General features: G+C 39.3%; 1 protein-coding gene across 7 annotated transcripts in view; it reads left to right on the forward strand.

Moving 5' to 3' along the window:
* Nucleotides 1–23,253, forward strand: part of rbbp8 (retinoblastoma binding protein 8) — a 141,811-nt gene that overhangs the window by 51,537 nt on the left and 67,021 nt on the right. For 4 of the 7 annotated variants that reach the window (XM_059983909.1, XM_059983859.1, XM_059983882.1 and 1 more), the window contains exons 1-2: nucleotides 12,632–12,827; nucleotides 15,088–15,279. In XM_059983909.1, the coding sequence (XP_059839892.1) occupies nucleotides 15,159–15,279 (121 nt within the window). In that variant the 5' untranslated portion in view covers nucleotides 12,632–12,827; nucleotides 15,088–15,158. Of the gene's footprint in view, nucleotides 1–12,630; nucleotides 12,828–15,087; nucleotides 15,280–23,253 lie in introns of those variants that run through there. The other 3 variants (XM_059983862.1, XM_059983872.1, XM_059983899.1) reach the window with 2 other exon arrangements.

Raw genomic sequence — 23,253 nt, forward strand, 5'->3', positions numbered from 1 at the left:
ACCTGGTTTTCTGGTACAGGCCTGGGTTGCCAGACTTGAATGCCACAGATCTAGCCTTCAGCGGATGATGTAGCTCCTGGTTCATCCACAGCTGTTTGGGGAATGTACAGTAAGCCTTTGTAGGCACACACTCGTCCACACAAGTTTTAATGAAATCAGTAACAACTGCAGCATAATCATCCAGCTTCGAAGATGAATTCCTGAATATAGTCCAGTCCACCAAGTCAAAGCAGTCCTGTAAGCACGCTTGTGCTTCCCTTATTCACACCTTCTTGGTCCACACTTCTGGTGCTGCAGTATTCAGTCTCTACCTATACTGAGGGAGTAGAAAAACAGCCAGGTGATCAGACTTCCCGAAGTGAGGGTGTGGAATAGCACGGTAGGCTTGTGCAGTGCACACAATATGCTTGAGGAACTCAGCTGATCAGCCAGGACCTATGGGGGGAAATAAATAGTCAATATTTTGGGGTCAGGACTGGGAAGGCAGGGGGCAGAAGCCAGAATTTTAAAAAAAAAGTGGGTGGAGGACAGAAGCGCAAGCTGATGAATGAAAGGTTAGAATAGTAAACATGGGTATTTATTTTATTTAGCAATACAACAGAGAGTAGGTCCTTCCAGCCCTTCAAATAGCACTGCCCCAGCAACCCCCAACAACCCTGATTTAACCCTTACCTAATCATGAGATAATTTACAATGACCAATTAAACTATCCAGTATGTCTTTGGACCATGGGAGGAATCTGGAGAACCATGGGAAAACTCACGTGTTCCACAGGGAGGCCGTACAGACTCCTTATAGAGGATGCTGGAACTGACTCCAGACTGCTGACAGCTGAACTGTAATAGCATCATGCTAACTGCTATGGGACCATGATGCCCATGCTGGGATTGGAGATTGAAAATAAGATGAACACAATTGGTGAATTTTGGAAGTACTTTAAAATTGTGGGATTGTGACCTGATTTACCTGAAAGTAAAACAATCAAGTTCAGGAACAATATTAAGATCTGAAAAACTTTGGCCCATATCCATGAAATAATGAAGAGTAGGATCCAGGGATGACAAGGAAGTTGAACTCTATATGTGAAGCTATTAGAATGGAGATCTGAGCATTGGAGACCAATAAGGTGGCAACATGGTTTTTGGGGGCTTTGGAAGATGGGGATGGAAGTAGTGGAGTGATGTGTTCATTAATGAGGAATAGTGCAGAAGGCACACACCAGGAGCCCAGCTTGCTAGATATTGAACTGGACTTTATTGATAATTCTACAAACGTTTGTACTTATATAATAAGTGAACACCTCCCATGTGGGAAAAGCTAACTGATTGGCATATATTTAACCCACTTAACTAATGCAACATTTCCTCTTCTTGGATAACAAGAAATACTAGGTATGCCCTTCATGTGTATAGAACTGCATTGAAATTATAGTCACTGAAGTTGCTTGATTAAGTTCTCTTTACCCATAGCACGTTACTTATGCTCCTTACATAAGCATAAAAAAGAATTGCCAACATTGTAACTTTCTTTGTCATTAACTGGCTCACTCTCTTTTGCTTCCCTCCGTTTTTCACCAATTCCTTTTTCAATTAGGAAAGATTGAAAGCTGGAATTAATGCTCTCTGTTTGTGCCAATAGTGGGTGAGTGAAGGATGTTAGGATCTGGTAGTATTGGTATCAGTCTAGAATTACTTTGAAGGAATCTGGAAATTTGATTTTTGTCGATTACAGCGCTTAATGTGTTGGTTTTCCTCAGATGTATTTATAGTCTTGGAGCATAATCAGGTATGAATAATTAATTGGAACATTTTCTCACAGTATAAAATGAGGATGAGATGCTAGAGGCCAGAGGCACTGAATGTGATGAGAATGAATGGCTAGAATTGTTTGTCAATGAATTATGCCAAATGATCAGAGGTTGCTAATGACATATGGAATTCAAGAGATGGGTTATATTGGCTACTGTAAAATGGTGTGTAGGAACTCAGTCAACTGAAGTATAACCCAGCCTTGGAAAAACATTTTGTTTCAGTGTGTATCCAAAGTTCAAAGTAAATTTATTATTGAAGTCCATACATGTCACAATAAATTACCCTGAGATTCATTTCCTTAAAAGCATTCACAGTAGAACCAAAAAAAATAGAATCAATGAAAAACTACTCACAGAGAAAGACTGTTAAACCAATGTGCAGAAGAAGATAAGCTGGAAAACAAAAGAAACAAATAATAAACAAGCTAGTAAGTTAGTTGGGGTCGACCATGGATTTTGTGTCCTAGCTCTCTGCATCAAAGTCGATGCGCAAGCCAGGGTAGTACAATTAGGAGAGCAAGCTGTTGCCCATGTAGTCGATTACTGCTCTCTAAGCAACTGATGAATCCAAAGGAACGGCTGAGTCCAATACAGTTTGGCACCAGCGGCATCGCAGGAGCTGACAGTCAAGGAAGCTGAGGGTTTCTCCTTGGGGCTTACTCCCAAAGCCTTTCCCATAGCTGCAAGACAGCGGAGGTTTAAGATCAGTGTTTTCCTTCTAAACAAGCTGCCAACCACAGCTGGCGAGCTCCATTTGCTGGAAGTGACTGGTTTTAAGGTGCCAGTGACCTGCTTTCCCCCTCAGTCAGTAATGGTAATGAAGCCTGGGTGAAGGTAGGAGCTGGACTTGGTTGCCAGAGTCTATTTGAAACACATGCTATTGGGAGCATTTAACAGGTAATGGGAGCTTATCCCCACGAATACCCCTCCCCCTCCCCAGTGCTGACAACCTGAGCAATCAAATAAACAAACAAATAATAGATAAATAAAACTGAGAACATGTTGTAGAGTCATTGAAAGTAAGTCGATGAGTTGTGTAATCAGTTTAGTGCTGAGGTGAGTGTAAGTTGTCCACACTGGTACAGGAGCCTGATGATTGAAGGGTAACATCTGTTCCTGAAGCTGGTGGTGTGGGACCTGATGCTCATGTACCACCTCCCCCACTGCTATCCATGTTTCCTGGTGAACTTGTTGCATAGCAATGAGAAGTGGGAACCTTGGTTCATTTTGTTGTTTCTTATTTAGCTGGGTGCCTTGCTTCTCTTTGCCTCAGGGCTATAGAGATTTGTTATTCTAACCTACTGGTGCCTTGCCCATGATTAGCTAACTCAGCAGCTTGGGAATTGTACTTCTATGTGGTGTAATATTTCAAGCCCACACTATTGAGAGAGCTGAGTTTATGTCCCTGTGGGACATATTGTGATAATCATTCTGTTAGTTTTCTGAGTGTATCATCCTTTAAGTATATGCTCATTTGTTTTTCACTTTTACGTGAATTCATTTGTCCAATAGGAAAGAGGATTATATTATCAAATTCAGATGATCCATTCTCATTTTCTAAATGACCTACCATGTAGATATCAGCAACTATATACTAACACATGAATTTTTAAAGCCCTTTTACCAGGATATGGTCACTGATGTCATTGTCATTGTGTAACAGACTTTGGGCAACAAAAGAGGTACATCCCTTACGATCAGATTTCTTCCTGGTGCATTGAGTTGAACAGCTGCAGTAGTTTGAATAGAGTAGAGTAACATAATCCTTTCCATTTTCTGATTAGTGTCAGCTACAGTAGCTTTGGTGGGCAGGTTTGATTTATTGAAATCTAGGCACCATCCCGTAAAACAGTACTGTATCTTGCTGCATTTAAAAAAAAAGAATCCAGTGCTGCTGTAAAATTTCTTTAGAACAAAAGCCTTGACAAAAGCAAGTTTATGAATTTTATTTGGAGAATAGATCTCTACCTCATTGGCTTTTCAACAGACATCAAAGAAGGGATATTGAAGTGCCATTTAAATTGTACTCATCAGTAACTATGATTTTGGAAATCAGTAACTATGATTTTAAAATACAGAAGATTTATTTTTTTTCTCCTTTTTTAGCAAGTAAAGTTTTCAATAAGTTCAAGAAAAATGTTGTTAACTAAGAATTTATTGAAGTCACTGTGAATTTATAGCACATTCTTTATGATGTAATGAATACTGTATTATTTACTTTAACTTGACATAAGCTGTTAATCATGCTTCTTTGAGAATTATTGATCATTTATATAAAGTGCCTTTGGATATTGGTGACTTGCTTGCCTTGATCATAGATGTCTTTACCAGCTGATATACACAAATCATCAACTCACCTTTTTCTGAAATAAAAATGCAGAAAATGGTAAATAATTTAGTCCTTAGCAATATCCAGTTACTTTGCCAATTTTTTTTGTGATTGTTTGTTTCTCTTTTGACCAGTCTTTTATCATCCAAGTACAGCAGAAAAGTGCAACAATATAAACACAGTATTGGCAACTGTAGTTTTGGTTTTTTTTCTGAAACAATGTTTGTTCCTGTGCCATTGGGCATAGCAATTTCCCCATTCCACCACAGGCTACTCCAACATATCTCATGTCTAGGTGATACCTATAGTGTCCATAAATGGTTAATCTGTGTTGCTTGTTAAACTTTTATAGAATTAAACATTCTTAGTGATGTCTCTTACAATTGTTCACTAAGCAATGCTGCATATCTGAATTAAAATGATCCACAAGTGTATCCTTTATAAACACATAAGGAACTGACCAAACAGAATGGTGAGCCTGTTCTGATATTTAATTAGCTTGGAAATAGACATCAATTGAGCATTTGTTTCCTTCTAGATATAGAATTCCAGTCCATCAGCAGTAGAGCTATCTGCTCATTGGTGCAAATCTCGAGACTCTGCTCTGATTATAAATCACCCATGCAAGCAGAGAGCACCACCGTTTGCTACTCTCTCTTAGAACATACGCATACATGAATCAGAAAAAGTAGTAGTCCACCATTTGATGAGATCATGGGTTAATTTAATTACAACTTCGAACAATTCTATCTTTGCTATTTGGCCTCTGTCTGTATGTAGGTAGGAAGGGAGCCAAGTGATCAAATTTACCAAAATGTGGTCTGGGCATGAAATGGTAGGTACGCCTCTTAAAACTAATCAATAAGCTTCAAGACCTTGGCCTCAAAACCTCCTTGTGCAATTGGATACTGGATTTCCTCCCTGGCAGACCCAGTCAGTTTGGATTAGCAATGACGTCTCCTCCATCTCCATCAGCACAGGTGCACCACAAGACTGTGTGCTTAAACCCCTGTTCTACATGCTTTACATTTATGACTCTGAGGCTAAGCACAGCTCCAATGCCATATTCAAGTTTGCTGGTGACCACTGTCATAGGCCAAGCCAAAGGTGGTGAAGAATCAGCATATAGGAGGGAGATTAAAAATCTGGCTGAATGGTGCCACAACAATGTCCTACTTAATGTTAACAAAACCAAGGAGCTGGTTATTGACTTCAGAAGGTCAATAAGCCAGACTTCATCAGAGGCAGAGAGAATAAGCAACTTTACATTTCTTGGTGTTACTTGGGAGGACCTGTCCTGTGCAATTATGAAGAAAGCACTGCAGCACTTCTACTTCCTTTGGAGTTTGCATAGAATCGCATGATGTCTAAAACTTTGACAAACCTCTATAGATGTGTAGTGGAGAGTATATTGACTGGCTGCGTCACGATGGAAATGCAGATGTCCTTGAATAGAAAGCATCATAAAAGTAGTGGATGTGGCCCAGTCTATCACCGGTAAAGCTCTCCACACGTTTGAGCACACCTACACAAAGCGTTGTCACAGAAAAGCAGCATCCATCATCAAGAACCCCCGCCATCTAGGGCATGCTCTCTTCTCACTGCCATCATCAGGAAGAAGGTGCATGAGCTTCAGGACTCGCACCACCAGGTTCAGGAATAGTCATTATCCCTCAACCATCAGGCTCTTGAACCAGAGGGGATAACTTCACTCATCTTCACTTGTTTCATCATTGAGATGTCCCCACAACATATGGATTCACTGTCAAGGACTCTTCGTCTCATATTTTCATAATTTATTGCTTGCTTATTGTTTTATTATTATTTCTTTCTTTTCGTAGTTGCAGACTGGTTGAAAGCCCAAGTTGGTGTGGTCTTTCATTGATTCTCTTATGGTTACTATTCTAATATTGATATATTGCGTATGGCTGCAAATAAATCTCAGAATTGTATATGTACATTGTTAATAAATTTACATTGAACCTTGAATCTATTCCGGTCAACCAGCAGTTATATTCCCCTCCGCCCGCTTGACACACAAGTACTGAGTGAACGCTGCCTTAAAATATTGAAAGCTCTTTGAGGAAGAGGGTACCAAAGACATAATCACCAAGACAAAAATGTTGCTTCAACTCTATATTAAATGATTGAAGCCTTATTTTTAAACAAATATTGCAAGTTCTTGATTTGCCCACCTTGCTAATAGTCCATGATTCTTTTTGTTTCAATTCTCCCTTCACTCTTATAAACTCCAATAAACCCAAGTCTAGCCTGTTCAACCACTCCTCATAAGGCGATCCATGCTAGTTCTTATTCTCTTTTCCTCTTAAATGCAATGAGGTGTACATTTTAGCTACATCATTTAGTGGCACATTTCAAAATCAGGCTGTGGATTAAATACATGATTTCTGAATTGCTTACATTTGTATCTTCTGTTTCAGACCTTTACCTTTTCCTTCAAAGACATGGAAGTGGCTTTGCCTGGAATTTCACCTCCAGTCCACTATCTAATATGCTACATAGTAGCAATTGTATGCTTTATTTTTTACTTCTGAAGTCCTCTACTACCAATGGATTAATTTCTGGGCATGTCTACAGTACATCTTTGTTTGTTCCCCTTTGTATTTTCTTCCATAACAAAAGGGGCTCCAGAATGTTCCAGCTTCCTTCATAATTAAACTTCACAGTGTTGACATAATTTTATTGTTATCTTCCCTAATATGTTTAAAATAGGTGAAAATGTCATGTCAATCTTTTTTTAAACCTGGACAACAGATTTATTTCATTTAGATTGTTACATTCATAGTTTTTTCAGCTTGTGGAAGAAAATGAGTTTGGGCAGTTTCAATGGGCTCCTTATTGGCCACAAGAGATTAGTGGAATTAGGGAATGTGATACCTGCTGTAGAAGGTTTCTCCCAGCCCAGTACTTCTCTTCTTAAAAAAAAATTAAGGGGTAGGCTTGGCTTGAAGTAATTAAAGTAATCAAGATAGCTTGTTATTTTTATGTCTCCAGGTTTGGGCTAATGTCCTGGTAGTTTATTGCTTATAGTTGAACTTTGCAGCATCTGTTTTTAATAGTATGATTTGAGATTTTAAGTGGAGACTATTCCTCAAACAGCAAAGGCATCTGAAGCAATCTTCTTTACAACCTTTGTTATATATCCTTTGCTTACAGCTGAATGGTTTAACACTTGTTTGACTTCGGTCAGATAGTTATTTGAATAAAATAATTTGTTCAGTCCCCATATATTCAGTTTTACTTATCACTATGCTGTGTTTATAAAAGTTTAGTTTCCTGTGAAGAGTACAGGTAACAAGTTTCTCTATTTCAAAAGCATCCCATGACTAATCCTATTGCTTATTTCTCCTGTAACTCCGCAATGGTATGTTTATTCATGTCTGTTTTGCAGCTGTATAGATGCCTTTGCTAAAGACAGTGTTATTACCTTCCTGTAGTTAAGATTCACTGTGGATGAAAGTATTTCTCTCATTCTGTTGGTGACTTCTGTTACCAGAGATGCTGCTTGGAGAGACTTCATTTTTCCAGTTGATCATGTGCCTTACTTAAGGTTGTTATAGCTGGGGGTGGTAATGGGACAAGTTGTCACTACCTGTTAAATGCTTCCAATGGTGTGTGCCTCAAATAGCCTCTGACAACCAAGTCCAACATCTGCCTTATGTGTGGCTTAGCTACTAAGCTTGGCAGAACTGTTTTAACTGACAGGAGAAGGGGCAAAACAGGTCACTAGTGCCTTAAAACTAGTCACTTCAGGCAGATGGGGCTCTTCAGCCAAGGTTGGCTGCTCATCTGGGAAAAGGAAAATTGATCTCAAACCTCCACTGCTTTGCGGCTATACCTACTCATGGTGAAGGCTTCGGGAGTAAGCCCTGAGGGAACAATCCAGAGCTGGGGTCCCTAAGGCAGTCTTATACTGAGTTCAACGCTGACTGGCAACTCCTGTGATACTGCTGGTTCCAAACTGTGTCGGTCTCTGCTGTTCCTTTGGATTCATCAGATGCGTGAAGACGGGGAGCTTGCTACATGGGGAACAGCTTGCTCTCCATATTGAACTATCCAGGCTTGTGCTAGGCAGCCTGGATGCAACATCCATGGTCAACCATGACTGATGGAGGCTTCACTCATTCACATGCCAGTATTCTGTACATTACAGTAGAATACTGCTAAAATGTAAGGTTATATTTCGTGTTGTGTTTTCTTATTTCGTTCTTAAGATGCACAGGAAGGTGGGGTCTGATTAGTCAATCTTTGCCATTTTTCTGTGTCAGTTGAACATCACGCCCCCCAGTTGGTTTCTTTATATAGTGCTGGGATGAGGGGTGTACCAGAAAGATGTGGGAATTTGAAATAAACCATCTGTAGATGTGTAAGTAATACACATGCTATAAATTGAGCAAGCTGAACAAATTCCAATGTAGATAGGTTATCTGACAGTAATTTGGCAGTAATCTGACAGTGCATTTGTATGGCATCCATTCGTCTAGTGAGACCATGGATCTGCGCCTGGGAAGTCTTCTCCAGGGCGCAGGCCTGGGCAAGGTTATATGGAAGACCAGCAGTTATCCATGCAGCAGGTCTCCCTCTCCACGCCACTAATGTTGTGCAAGGGAGAGGCAAGGGCCAATACAGCTTGGGACCACTGTCATCGCAGGAGTTGCCAGAGCGAGGTTGAAGGCAACGTTTTACTGCCTTAGGGACTCCAGCTCCGGATTTGTCCTCAGGGTTTACTCCCGAAGCCTTTCCCATGAGTGGGTATGGCCACAAGGCAGCGGAGGTTTGAAATCAGGGTTTTCCCTCTCTTAGATGGACTGCCTTCCCAGGCTGACAAGCTCCATCTACCCGATCACATTCAGCATTTTTGGAATTAAATTACTTCTGTAAAGATATGGGTTATGTTTGAAAAAGACATGCTTCCACCTGGAACTTGATTAAATAACCTGGCTAAGAACAAGTTGAAGGAAAGTGAAGTTTGTGCCTTTTGGATTTTAAGTCGAGCCACTTTTGGGACATTTGACTGTGGTTTTGAAAATAGTCATTTTGAATATAAAATGTTTTTATATTAAAAACAGTAGTTTAAATAGTTTTCAAATTGTAGGGTTTATCAAGAATTGAAGTAGTGCTGGTAAGGACTTGAGTATTCATTATCACTACCAGGTTTTGAAACAGAAGGCTGATTTTAGTGATATTGAACTAAGTTGATGGTGTGCTACATACAGGAATGAGCAAACTGACACATTTTGTACTTTTTTTCTGAAAGTGCTATCCAATGACAATAGAAAATAATGAGCATGTTTAAACAAACCCCGTGCTCCATTAACATTTTTCCATGATACCGGTGAAGAGTGGGTTATGTTGCAAATATCTGATTCTTGTTCGAAAATATTTAGGCTTGTGTCTAACAGCTGCAAAAACAAGTATATACTTGCATCTTATGAAGATTGAGTTATTTTAAATAGCACATTGTCAACTTTTTCAAAATGTCACTTTAACATTCAGCAAGCTCCTGGTGAATATGGTTGTCAGTTGAAGTTTATTTTTCAAAAGAAACAAAGGAACTGTCTTAATTTTTCAAAAAGAGTTCACATATTTTAAAATCAAAGCTGTAAGACATCTGGCTTGTTGAAGCAAGTACTGATCAGGAAATTCTTGTTTGAAACTTGTAAACTGTTTTTGTTTGAAGTGCTCATCAGGTCAGGCAGCAAAGGGGGAGAGTGGAACAGCGAATGTTTTAAATTGATGACCTTTTAAGACTTATTGTACCTTTGTGCCTGGACTAGCTTTTAGAAAGACTTATCCAGTTCCTTGTTCTCCTCTTTCTTGATGAACTTCAAAAAATTTTCTGTTTCAAATATGCAACTGACTACCAGTGCCACAGTAATGTAGTGGTTAGTGTGACACCCGTACTGCTAGGGGCGCTGGAGTTTGTAGTTTAATTCTGACGTCATCTGAAGGAGTCTGCATGTCTTCTTTGTGAATCTGTGGGTTTCTCCCAGTCCTTCAGTTTCCTCACACAGTACAAAGATGTTCTTGTTAGTAGGTTAATTGGTTATTGTAAATTGTTCAGTGATTAGGCTATGGTTAAATCTGGGGGGGGGGGGGTTGAGGGTTGCCAGGCAGTGAGGTTCAAAGGGTGAGAAGGGCCTATTGTGTGATAGAACATAGAATAGTACAGCGCATTACAGGCCCTTCGGCCCACAATGTTGTGCCGACCCTCAAACCCTGCCTCCCATATAACCTCCCACCTTAAGTTCCTCCATATACCTGTCTAGTAGTCTCTTAAACTTCACTATCTCTAAAAAAAAATAAAAATAAATAAATATTTTGCACCTCGAAGTGTTTGCACGACGTTCAGAAAATTACATCATCTAGGTGATTTTATTTTCTCCCCAAAGCTAACTGTTCTCATACAGTTGTCAGAGGAATGTGGAGTAGTCCAGCGTTACACCGTGATAGATCTGTGCTCACCACTAATCTATCTGTTGCTAGTGACAGACCTGTGCCCACTACTGTTGTACACGTCTTTTGTCGTGATAGTCTCATGCCCATCTACGCTGCAGAATTGATTAGAACTGAATTTCTGGGATTCATTATAGTTTTGATCCCTGCTGCCACTTCTTTTGAGGACCTGCAGCTGCAGTGGGGAGTTCAGAGAATGGTTAGCAAGTCCTAGATGTGAGAGAATAGGCATGGTAAACAGCTAGACCAGGGGTCAGCAACCATTACCACTGAAAGAGCCAATATGGACCCATTTCCCACAGAAAAGAAAACACTGGGAGCCACAAAACCCGTTTGACATTTAAAATGAAATAACACTGCATACAACGGTTTTTTTTTGCCTTTATGCTATGTATAAACAAACTATAATGTGTTACATTTATGAAATTGATGAACTCCTGCAGAGAAAATGAAATTACATTTCTGCATGCAACAAAAACATTTTGAACTCCGAAAAAAAGACGTTGGGTTGAAGGTTACTCCATAGTTAGCCTACCTTTGATCGAAAAATTAAAAGAAATCGCGCACTGGCGAGTGTCAGGGATTGGCAGTGGTGACATATATTAATAGCGATAAAAAACACGTTGTGGCGGTGTGCTACACGCAGCGCTAAGATAACGACACTGAACTAAACTGCCTTGCTTTAAAGCCTCCCTCAACCCGCGCCCCCCTCCCCCGGTGGGCACGGATGCTCCAAAAGACACGTACTCACAAACCCCCGTAGGCTATCTCCCTTAGCCGGAACGGTGGCTAATTGTGAGCCAGTTCGGATGTGCCAGGAAATGGTGTCGCCACAGCATTTTATTTAGATTGTACACGATCACCATAATCTTCAAATTTCGAATTACATTTCAAAAACTAACAAACCACAGGGAGCCGCAGCACAGAGATGAAAGAGTCGCATGCGGCTCCGGAGCCGCGGGTTGCCGACCCCTGAGCTAGACAGAGCTGGAGTGGAGCTGAGGAGATGGAAGGAAACTCACTTTGCAAAACATGAATTTTGACAGATTATTCATGTGCAACAAGCTGCTTCAAGGACTAATAAAAATAAAAACTTGTATATGTAGGGAGGGAATAAATATTGATATTCCATTTGATAAAACTTTTTTTTAAAATTGAGTGTATGTCTTTTACCTGTTTGAGTCCATGCAGGGCTGCTACATTGTTGCATTTTGCAAGACCTTTGTTTGCAAAATGCTCCTTCAGCCACTTTCTGAATGCTGCCCCTCAATGGCTGAAAAAATATCATCTGTTTCTTTAGTTGCTATGTATGTGTGCCTTACTTGCTGGTAGGTGTAGATTTGTCAACTGGCAACAGCCTTCAGAAAGCAGTGTGGTCAAAACACAGCATATTTCATTGTTACTCCTCTACCCAGTTATATATCTAAGGCTCTTCATCAGCTTTTTAAATCTATTAGAGGGGTATTTATTTTTCTCCTTTTAGTGCTATTATTTCTGTTGAATTTAGTCATCATGTCATAGTTTTTTTCCTACATAAGTATGCAAGATCACATAATTATCTAGTTTGGGAGTGTAAACACCACACAAAAACAAAACAGCCATCAAGTTGATCAGAGTTTGAACTGACCTTTGAGTCAACAGCCCAACCTTTTACTGTTATTCTGTAGCTCTTTTATATACTGTGCATGTGGTTCTTCTAAATTCAGTGCAACATTTCAGTCTTATGTTTAAAGTTGTATATTGTCTTATTGTACAAGAACTGTATTCACGCATTTATCATGAAAATAAGGAACCTTAACCAAACCAAACTTGTGCTTGGATTTGACAGCAGCCTGGCTTGTTTCTGCAGATCAGTTTTATTCCTCATTCACCTCTTTACGTTGAACTCTCCTTTGATGGAGACTGGTTGAACCAGTTTCCAGTTGACTGTAAAACCAGTCTGACTGGCCTGTTGTGCCAACAAATTCTGGTATGATTCCCAGTCCCAGAGAATGTTCAGACCTGTTCAACCAGTTGTGAAAAGCATATTAGGTTATCCATTGCATTTGTACATATGCCTTTGCGGAATCAGACAGGCAGAGCTGAGAAGCAGCTTTCACAGTGATCAACTGTGGTCCATGTGCGTTGCCTCCTGCAATTCACTTGAAAGATTGTAACTTCTGACAAGAGCAAGATCAAATATTCATGAATACTCCGATTTTACGTTGAAAGGTACGTGACATAATGATGTATTTTCACTTCACTTTCAATATTAAATGTTTGTGGTCTGATAGATATTTTTTGTGAAGTACAAGTAAAAGTTCCTTCTGTAAGTCTTCAAAAGGGCTTGTAGCTTAGTTGTGTAAAAATATTACTTTTATCAAGAAAAGGTAATCTGTTAATTTTCAACTTTTTTAGGATTTTTAGTTTGTTAAATTTACTGTGAATCATTTTGTTGAAAGTGTCTACATATGACACACACTCCTGAAACTCAGAGAACAAGAGTACTTCTAGCTTTTATTTGGTAATTGATTAACCAGCTGTCCAATAGCATGTGAGAAGCAGAACAGAAAGGAATGGGGGCATGTTTTGTCATGTCTAACAATACTGGAAATCTCAGCATTTTAAGTAAATTATGTGTTCTGTACTGTCGCAGAGATCCAGTTCTGCTTCATTCAATATCTTTGGTTGTAAAACACCATTGCAGTCCATATTGTTGTGGAGATGGCAGTGGCCACATTAGTCAGACCAAGTCTTCAGGTTAATTCATTATAATTGAGCACTGGAATTGCGGGAGAAAGAATTTAAACTCCAACATATTCATTTTATTTTACTCATTTGCATGATTCAGCAATGGTGACTCTGCTGACCAATCATAATGTTAATTTGAAATCAGATTGTCTTTGGCAGAAGAATGCACACTGCACCTGCAAGTGTTGTCTCTCCACTAATATTCTAGAATGTTGATTCCGCGACTACCTGGTCCACACATCCCTCCCCACAGAACTCCCACCCGACACTTAACCCTGTAAGCGCAAATGCTACACCTGTCCCCACACTTCCCCCCTCACCACCATTCCGGGCCCCAGACAGTCCTTCCAGGTCTGCTGGAGTTGTCTATTGTGTGCGGTGCGCCCGGTGCGGCCTCCTCTACATCGGCGAGACCCGACGCAGGTTGGGGGACCGCTTTGTCGAGCACCTCCGCTCCGTCCATCACAATAGACAGGACCTCCCAGATGCCACCCACTTCAACTCTGCCTCTCATTCCCATCTAGATATGTCCATACATGGCCTCCTCTACTGCCATGATGAGGCCAAACTCAGTTTGGAGGAGCAACACCTCATCTACCATCTGGGTAGCCTCCAGCCTGGTGGTATGAACATTGAATTCTCCAATTTCCGGTAATTCCCTCCCCCTCCCCCCGTCCTAGGTCCCTCTCTGCCCCTCTCCCCTTTCAATTTTCTGCTCCTTTACAGTTCTTTCATGCTTATCCCCTCCCCATTTATTCTTCCTCTGATTGGTGCTCCACCTGGCGCCTCTAGCCCTTCCCCCTCCCCTATCTCTATTACTGGGCTTCGGCCCTCTCTCCCCCCCCCCCCACCATTCCTGATGAAGGGTGTCGGCCCGAAACGTTGGCTTTTCTCACAGATGCTGCCTGACCTGCTGAGTTCTTCCAGTGTTGTGTACATATTCTTTGATCCAAGGCATCTGCAGTTGTATTTTTGTGTTTTGATTATAGAATTTTATCTTGAAATAGATTGACCTAATTTCCATATAATGGACTGGTTTGTGTTTCCATAAAATGCACTTTCATATTGATGTTATAAGATTGGCAAGTTTGTTCACCATAACATTCCTCCCCTTCTGGGTACCTAATCAGGCCTCTCATAACACCATGAAACCTCATTCAATTGCTGACTCAAGATGGGCTCAGATTAAAGATGACATGAGTTTGAACTTCAACACTGACTTTGCAGCATTTTCTTTTTCCCTGTTTCTTTCCCACAATTGGCAAAAACACCAGGATTTTGCCACCTCCAGCATTCTCCTTTTTGGAATTACAAACTCCAGTTCACCTAAGATTGTTCTGACATCAGTCAGTCTCTATTTGCTGCTCACACGTTTTTAACTGCTTTGCACAGTGGTAAACTTTTCCATCCTTGGCCCCTGTACTCAAGAAGTAATTCCAAGTCCTTTCCTTAGCCTTCCTAAAGTTTTATTTCACTTTCTCAATCTAGGAATTGCCCCATAAGTATTTAGTTTACAAATGTATGAGCAGCTTGGTAGCTTTGGAGAGAGTTTGCAGCTTGGGTACGTATTTTTAAAAAAATGTTGCGTTCAGTTATTTCTTGGAATGTTTGAGGTTGTATTTGTTCCTTTACTTGAAAGCATCCATTTACTCACTTGCAGAAGGGAGGACATTGGTGGTGGGCACTGGGGAAACATTTTCTTTTAATCTCTTAAGTTTTTTTTATCTCATCTGTTTGGCAGGTGAAGATTGATTTAGGTGGATGCTATTCTAACTGCAGTATGTAGCTTTGAAGATCTACATACAAACTACCATGAACAGCTCCAGCGTGAGTTGTGGGAGTCCAAGCACTGGGAGCACAACTGACACTACTGTAGATTTATTTAAGGATGTTTGGACCAAACTGAAAGAATGTCATGACAACGAAGTGCAAGGTGACTATTTCAGCTCAATTAGCATCATGCTTACTTTAAATTTCCTTGTGCAAGGTGGTCTTTGCAATGGTTTTGCTTACTATAATACAATGTATTAGAAGATAATGAAATAGCAAGAGGAACTTGCTCCCTGCCCCCTTACTCGTTCTCTGTATCCCTTGCGTGTACTTCTTAACCCTTAACACCTCCCCATAATAGTAAAGGTTACCCTGTTAATTTTCGTAATTCATTAGAATTTTATTTTAAAACCGTTTTATTTTTGGGATACATATCTTTGATTTATGAAATTACTTTATACATGTAGTAAATAATGCTCCCTCAATTCTTTTCAATTTGCTCTCTCTGGTCTTTTCAATTCTTGAAATTTTGCTTAAATTGTTTTTAAAGATTACATATCTTTTCTAGATCAAGGAATTACTACACAGTATTATTCTTGTTGTGGTTTTGTCCACAAAAAGGAATTTTTATTTATACATAAAGCAAATATTGCAAGATCAGAACCAGCCATTTGGTACAATTTCTAAAGTACCAACCAGTATAGTCTGGGCCATATGTTTCACAGATTAATCACTGTTTGTAAGTGCAAACAGATGCTGGAAATCAAAGCAACATATATACACAATGTTGGAGGAACTCAGCAGGCCAAGCAGCATCTATGGAAAAGAGAGTTTATAATTATGTTGTTTACATATGCCTTGGGTGGTGCTGGTGTTTACACTGGATGAAAATGTTTGTTCTTTCCTTTACAGTTTGGGGAGGAATAGGAATGGAGTTGGTATTGGGATAGATTTCCAGGGAATATCACTTTTTAAACACAATAACCATACGCTGTAAATGTATACTGTGTGACATCATTTTGCAGTGTTCCTGCAGGTCTTCCTTTGCACTTCCTCAAATGAATTGGAGAACGCACACAAAAAGGTTGGGTGAGATCAGAACTAGAGTTCATGGATTAAAGGTGAAAGATGAAATGTTTGAGGGGAACTTCACTCAGAGGGTGGGTTAGAGTGTAGAGTGAGCTGTGGGTTCGATTTCAACATTTAAGAGAGATTTCAATAGGTACATGGATGGGAGGGATTTAGAGGCCCATGGTCCAGGTGCGAGTTGATGTGACTTGGCAGGATAATAGTTCGGCACAGGCTGGATGGTCTGAAGGGCCTGTTTCTGTGCAGTAGTGTCCTGTGACTCTATAAAATCTTGCTTTGTCTGTGGTCTTCAGTTTCTTCAAATAGTCCCAGAAAATAAGATGATCTTCTTTGAAAGAAATTCCATTGGCTCAGAGTGGACTTGCTTGCTATTTTAGCATGAACAAGTTAAATTCTTACCTCAGCATGCTTTATAGAATGCTGCTTAGGTCAAATTACACAGTGCCGGTGAAACCATATATCACTCTGTTAAGGTATGGAACTTGATGTTTTCCTTAACCTATTACACATCAAAATCAGGTTTATTATCATTGTCTTATATGATGTACAATTTGTACAGAACAAAGACATAAATTTACTATAAATTACAAAATAAAAAGTTCAGAAAAAGAATGTGGCATGGGCCATTCAGAAATCTGATAGCAGAGATGAAGAAGCTGATTCTGAATGATTTAACGATCCATACCAACTTAATGATGTATCTGATTTTGGCAAAATGTAATGAGGCTAAAATCTCTGTAGAGTACCTTGAAGCCAGTAATATGGCTGGATGTTTGGGATATAGTGTGCATTCACTGTGTCTACAAGACATTCTTGGCTTCTGTTATCTAAGCATGACTCTGAGCCAGGTGTTGAGCCAGGAATTTACTGCTGATTTCAAAAGATATCTACCCTTCTGAAATTTCTCTAGTCGGGAGCTTCAGAAAAGAAATCATCTGCTGATTCTGCCCTAATACTATTACTAAAAGTGATTTGAATCCAAAGACTAGAGGTTCCCACCTTTTTTTAAAGCCATGGTCCAATACCATTAAGAAAGTGGTTTGAGGACCCCAGGTTGAGAAACCTTGCCCTAGACTGATAATATTAGTAGAAAGCCAGAATCCACTTTTGCAACAGCATCCGAAGTCAATAGATTTCGGGGTTTGCTACTTCAAGAAGTTTTTTGTTGGTGCTTTATATTACCACCAATAGGACAGGGTCTGTATCCTGCCTGGCTGTGTCATGATGGAGTCTTTACAAAATGGATCTTCTTCATCCAATGAAATGAGAATGTTCATGAAACAGAAATGTGGTCTGCTTAAAGAAGATGAAAGCCTTTCATTAATTATTGCATAGAGTAGATCAGAATTTGAATGTTATAACCCCAAAACCTTTCCTCTGTCTTCTACCTTTTAAGATGTTTCACAATAATTTTTTTCTATAACAATTTTTTAAATCACCAGAGCGTACTATGCAGATCACTTTTAATCAATCTGCATGTTTTATGAAATTGCTAAATATGCAAAATAATATTATGTAGAAAATTAGCATTACCATGTAATTGTATTTTCTTTAAGCAAGGCAATTCGTGAATGAATACACTTTTTCAGACTTCCAGCTGGGTAAAGGTTGTAACCAACGTTTACAATCCAATTGTCATCAGAGATGATGCCCAGGCATATCCGGTGTTATTTATACCCCCATAGTCCGTCTCTCCTGACCAGTTAGTCCTCATCCAGTCAGGTTTTTGCTCTTCCACCTTGTTTACAGTTGAATTCCAGTTCTTACTTAGAGCGAGACCTTTATCTTTGTTAAAATTCTTTGGCCCAAAACATTGACTGTACTTTTTTTTCCATAGATGCTGAGTTCCTCCAATATTTTGTGTGTGTTGCTTGGATTTCCAGCATCTGCAGATTTTTTCTTGTTTAAAGTACCTTTCCTGTAGTTTTATTTCAATGGCTTTCTCTACCAGGCGGTCCCAAAAGCCATTGGCGTGGCATGGTAGTTTTGTGTCATCAAAGTCAGTCCAATTGCCATTGCAAATGCAATGTTCTGTTACTGCCGATTTCTCCAGATAACCCAAATGGATACACCTCCTATGCTCTTGATGCGGGTTTCCACCGTGTGTCCCATCTGACCGATATACGCTGCTCTGATTTCACAGGGAATCCTGCAAACACCAGCTGACCTGAATCCCAAGTCGTCTTTGACCTGCATAAACTGTGATTTGAACTTCCTTATTGCTACTTCTTTCTCCGTCCTTCGGTGTAGTTGAGTGCAGTGAATGAGTGAAAAGAGGAAACGTAACTGCATACAATATTTTGCCCATTCACAGTGTGAAATGGCTGCACTTAATGTTTCTTAATGTAAATTAAGGTGAAAAGCAGTTTGCCATCTGGTACATTCGTTAATGAGGTGGAGTGAAGCATTTAAATGTTAGGCGTTTGTTAAAATCCTTTCTCATTCATCAAGTATACATTTTAAGGGTGTGGTATTAGGGCAGATGCATTTTCAGCCGTCGGGCAAGCATTTTTAAAATCTTAAACAGTGGTTAAATTCTGTGCCAAAGCTTAGAATTTTCCCATTGCTAATATCAAATGCGGGTACAGCTAAACTACTAAAACAAAACTATATATTGAAATCCGAAAAAAATACAGATGCTGGAAATTTGAAATCATAAAATGTTGAGAACACCCAGCAGGTCAGAGATTAATTCTGTTTCTTTGTGATTATTTGGAACATTTTATTATTTTATCCATTTTGATACATGACTTTTGAAGTCTTTGTGCATATCATTGTACTAGTGCAGGTGTTAAGTATAAAATGGCTTGTTTAAATGAGCTGCAAGCTATTTGGCTGTACTACAATGTAGTGTGTTGTGAAATTGTGACTAACTGCATTTCTTTTGAGAGCTGGCCAAGATGATGTAATCTATTTATGTAATGTTTACAGCAGATAACTTGATTAGATCAATACTGACTATGATCAGATTGAGGCCGAAGGGACAGTTTCCTGTAATACTGAAAATATGAAAATTGTAATGAATTTACATAATTTCCTAATTAGGAACAAAATTTCATTTGCTTTGGTTCAGTTGCAGCTAGTCTCTCACATTTTACTTTGGAGATTTATCACCACCTTTGAGGAAAATTGACATTAGCTCTGGTATATCTGGGCCATAAGTATCTGCAAAATGTGATAACTCTAGTATTACTTAGGGCTCAGATCCTGCTCTCTGCTTTTTAAAATAATTTGCAGACATATTTTAAATATGTCAAAAGAGCTTATCAGAAATTCCTAGTAAACTTGTTGGAATTTATTTGTTTTAATATTTTCATTAAAAAGTTACTTTTTAGTGGAAGAAATTTTATAAAATATAAAGCTAACAAAGGCGGAGGCTGCATGAGAACTCTTTTGTTTAAGCTACTTGAAAGATCTGTCATATTTGAAATCACAATCCCTTAGTTTGGAAATCATTTTGTTGGAAATCCTCTAATTCCCTTTTCATCTCCCTCTTACCATTAATAGAAATTGGCAAGCAAGGTTTAAGGTCGAGGGATCCATATTTAATTAACTGCTTGAAAGGGCAAGTACTATGCTTTTAATATTTTCTGATCATTTTGTATATTGTCTTCTTATCGATACAAGCCTTTGTTCTGTGCCCTGGAGGAAGTGGGAGTTTTTCAGCTGTCGAAGCCATAGAGACTGCAGCCCTGGCACCACATCCATGCAGTGACTGTCTTGCGCTTGATGTGTTCAGTGTAGGTGACCGTATCCTGGAACACATTCTTCAGAAAAACCTTCAGCACCCCACGGGTAGCATTTCCTTATGAAGTTGGTCAACAGTAATTTTCTGCTCAATGCTGTTATTTACCTTCCACCTCTCTAATCCCATTGCAGCTCCTTTTCTGTTATCTTCTGGAATGCCCTTCCCTGCCCATTTAGTTAAAATCCTCATCAAAATAGTTTCCCATGAGCTAATTCCAAATGCTGATGTAATTAAGATATGGTCACAAATTGTGGTAAGTCTTTAGGTGCATTTTGTATTAATGGCGCTGTTTGTTTTCAGTACTTCCTTAAATTTCTTAAATAAGTTCTCTTTTTTTAAAAGCATGTTGAAGATTGAAATGTTTTACTCTTGGATCTAATCACTTTTAGATTACTTACTAAAAGTAACCTAACTTTTAGGCTACAGCCTATTAAATTTTAGGCTATAATAGACAACTTCAGTTTTAAATTAAGGAAGGTAGTATTTTGTACTTTCACACTTTATGCTCTGTGGTACATTGTTTGGCTCTGCAGGCTTCTGATAAAATTTGCAGATAAGAAAAAAATGTGGCATTAATTACCATTTTTGAGGTGACCTTGTTCATGTTAAACCTGCTGCTGCAAATTGACGTTGAGTCAAGGCAATGCCAAATATGCAGTGTGTGTGTGGTGGGTTGGGGGGCGGGGGGGGATTGGATGAGAGTTGATACCTTTAACTTTTTAAAATAACTGTTCCAACTAATTTTGGCACAGAGGGACAATTTAATGTAATTCATGCTCCAAATACACTTGAAAAACTAAAAACATGTACAAGTTATTAATCCTCTTAGTGTTATCCCAATATTGGTTTTGTTTTCATGTAAGGAATATTGTTGTAACCTGTATGTCTGAGAGCCTTCTCGAGCTTGCTGACTTTCCTTCTGGATACATGTGTAGCTTTTTTTATCTTGCAGTAGTGCAAAAATTGCACTTCTTGACCAAATGTCCTATTGTCTTATCATTAATCTTGCATCTAAATATTTTTCTTGTGCTACCACCTCTATAAATATGAATAGTTCTACTGCATTTCTGCCCTTACAACAAGCTCCCATAAAGCCAGAAGGAAAATGAGCAGTCTCGCTGAAAATTGCTAAGTGGCTGTTTAGAGGAAGACTGCTTTTATTTATTCAGCTTCCTTCCAGTGAAGACACTCAGCTTTAGCATACACTTCTAGTACACACTACACTAATCATCCACACTGTGCTGGATGTGAAACATTAGCTTCCTACCAGCTTTAGAATCCATGAAGTTTTAATGTTGGGAGAAAGGTCTCTATTTTATTTATTTAATTTGTTTCTATTTGATAGGAGTTTGGGTTTGAATTACATGTTGTGCAGTACAAGACTGAGTTATTCCTCTTGTTGAAGGCTCAGATTGCGCTTGTTTCAATTTGGAATGCTTTGTTAAATGGAATGCCTGTTCATACAGGAGCTGTATTGTTGGGGAGTCTCATACCTTTAGGTGGGTGTGGACCAGGATTAAAGTTCATATCAAATGGTTTTATGGTTTTAATTGCAGTTACCTGTTTGATAGAGCAGTTGAAAGGCTTTCTTTCCATTCCCTTCTATTTAATTATCAATTTACAAAATGGAACGAACGCACAGTACATACAGACACACACACACAACACACCTGCAAGTGCTGAAGGTTTATAAAAAACTTGCTTTAAAAAGCTGCAAGCATATTTTTATCCCATTTTTCAAAAAAAAACCAATAAGATGTAAGAGCAGAGTTAGACCGTTCAGCCCATTGACACTGCGCTGCCATTTGATCATGGCTGATCTATTATCAGTGTGGTGTGGTGGAGATGCATCTCTACCAAAGGAGGTGTAAAGTGCTCCCCCTGTTGACCTGTAATTCACCCTTGGGCAAGGTGTTACACCTCCCAGATCAGGGTCACGTGAAGCCATGGGAGCAGGTGTGGGATGGTCGTATGAGTAGCTGGTGTATATCACAAGTCCTGGTTGTGCAACCACTGATGCCAGGCAGACAATCTCTGATAATGGCTGGGATCACCTATCTTGTAAAGACACTTCCCAGAAGAAGGCAATAGCAAACTATTTCTGTAGAAAATTTGTCAAGAATAATCATGGTTGTGAGACCACGGTTGCCTACATCGTTGACATAATAATGATGATGATCTATTTTCTCTCTCAGCCCCGTTCTCCTGCGTTCTCCATATAACCATTCAGGCCCCTACTAATCAAGAATCTATCAACCTCTGCTTTAAATAAACCCTCCACAGCTGTCTGTTGTAACAAATTTCACAGATTCACCACCCTCTGGCTAAAAAAATTCCTCCTAATCTAAGTTCTAAAGAGACATCCTTGTATTTTGAGATTGTGCCCTCTGGCCCACTGTATCTAGACTTTTCAATAAGTAAACTTGTGATTACCTAATAAAATATGCATGTTTTAGATTGTAAAACTAATCTTTGATATTATAAGATTAAAAAATTTAATCTTTGATTATTTGATTATTTATTGGAATACAGTGTGAAGTGGGTTGTTCTGGCCCTTCAAGCTGTGCCTCCCAGCAGTCCCCCAATTTAACCCTAGCCTAATCATGGGGCAATTTACAATGACCAATTAGCCTACCACTGGTACAACTTTTGGACTGTTGGAGGAAGGAAACTGGAGCACCTGGAGGAAATCCTCGTGGTCACAGGAAGAACGTACAAGCTTCTTACAGATAGCGGCAGAAACATAGCTAACCTCTATGCTACCATGTTGCCCTTTTTGCTCTATAAAGTAATTGATTCACGTCGAGGTTTTGCTTTGAGATAACATGTAGAACTTGGTATTGTTCCTGTCACAGGGATGTATAAGAGGCATATATTTCAATTCAGGTTTCACAGCTCTGCTGGCAACAAGATCCATTTAGGAAGCAGAACCAAATCTGTTTGATTCAAACATGTAAGCATTAAGCAAGTTGCGCAGAGGAGTAGGGTACCTCATGAATAACTATTATTCGTTAAATATCCTCAGTTAAATGTGTTGCTTTTTATAGAAAAGAGTGTCATTGCAGCTGACAAGTAATTTGATTTATAATTACACAGAAACAGAATAAATGCAGTAGAGTGAACACCAGTAGACAAAGTTCAGCACTGCAAATTGAAGATCATGTGCCTGAACTTATAATATTTTACTGAATCTTGGAGCTGTCAACTAGGTCTTGCCAGAAGCTATAAAAGACACACTTGCTGCCAAGAAAGATCTAAGATTGTGCAGAGAGATGCTGTAGAAGTACTCATTTGAGAGTG

This window comes from Hypanus sabinus, chromosome 1 (genome assembly GCF_030144855.1).
Source record: "Hypanus sabinus isolate sHypSab1 chromosome 1, sHypSab1.hap1, whole genome shotgun sequence".
NCBI classification, from domain to species: domain Eukaryota; kingdom Metazoa; phylum Chordata; class Chondrichthyes; order Myliobatiformes; family Dasyatidae; genus Hypanus; species Hypanus sabinus.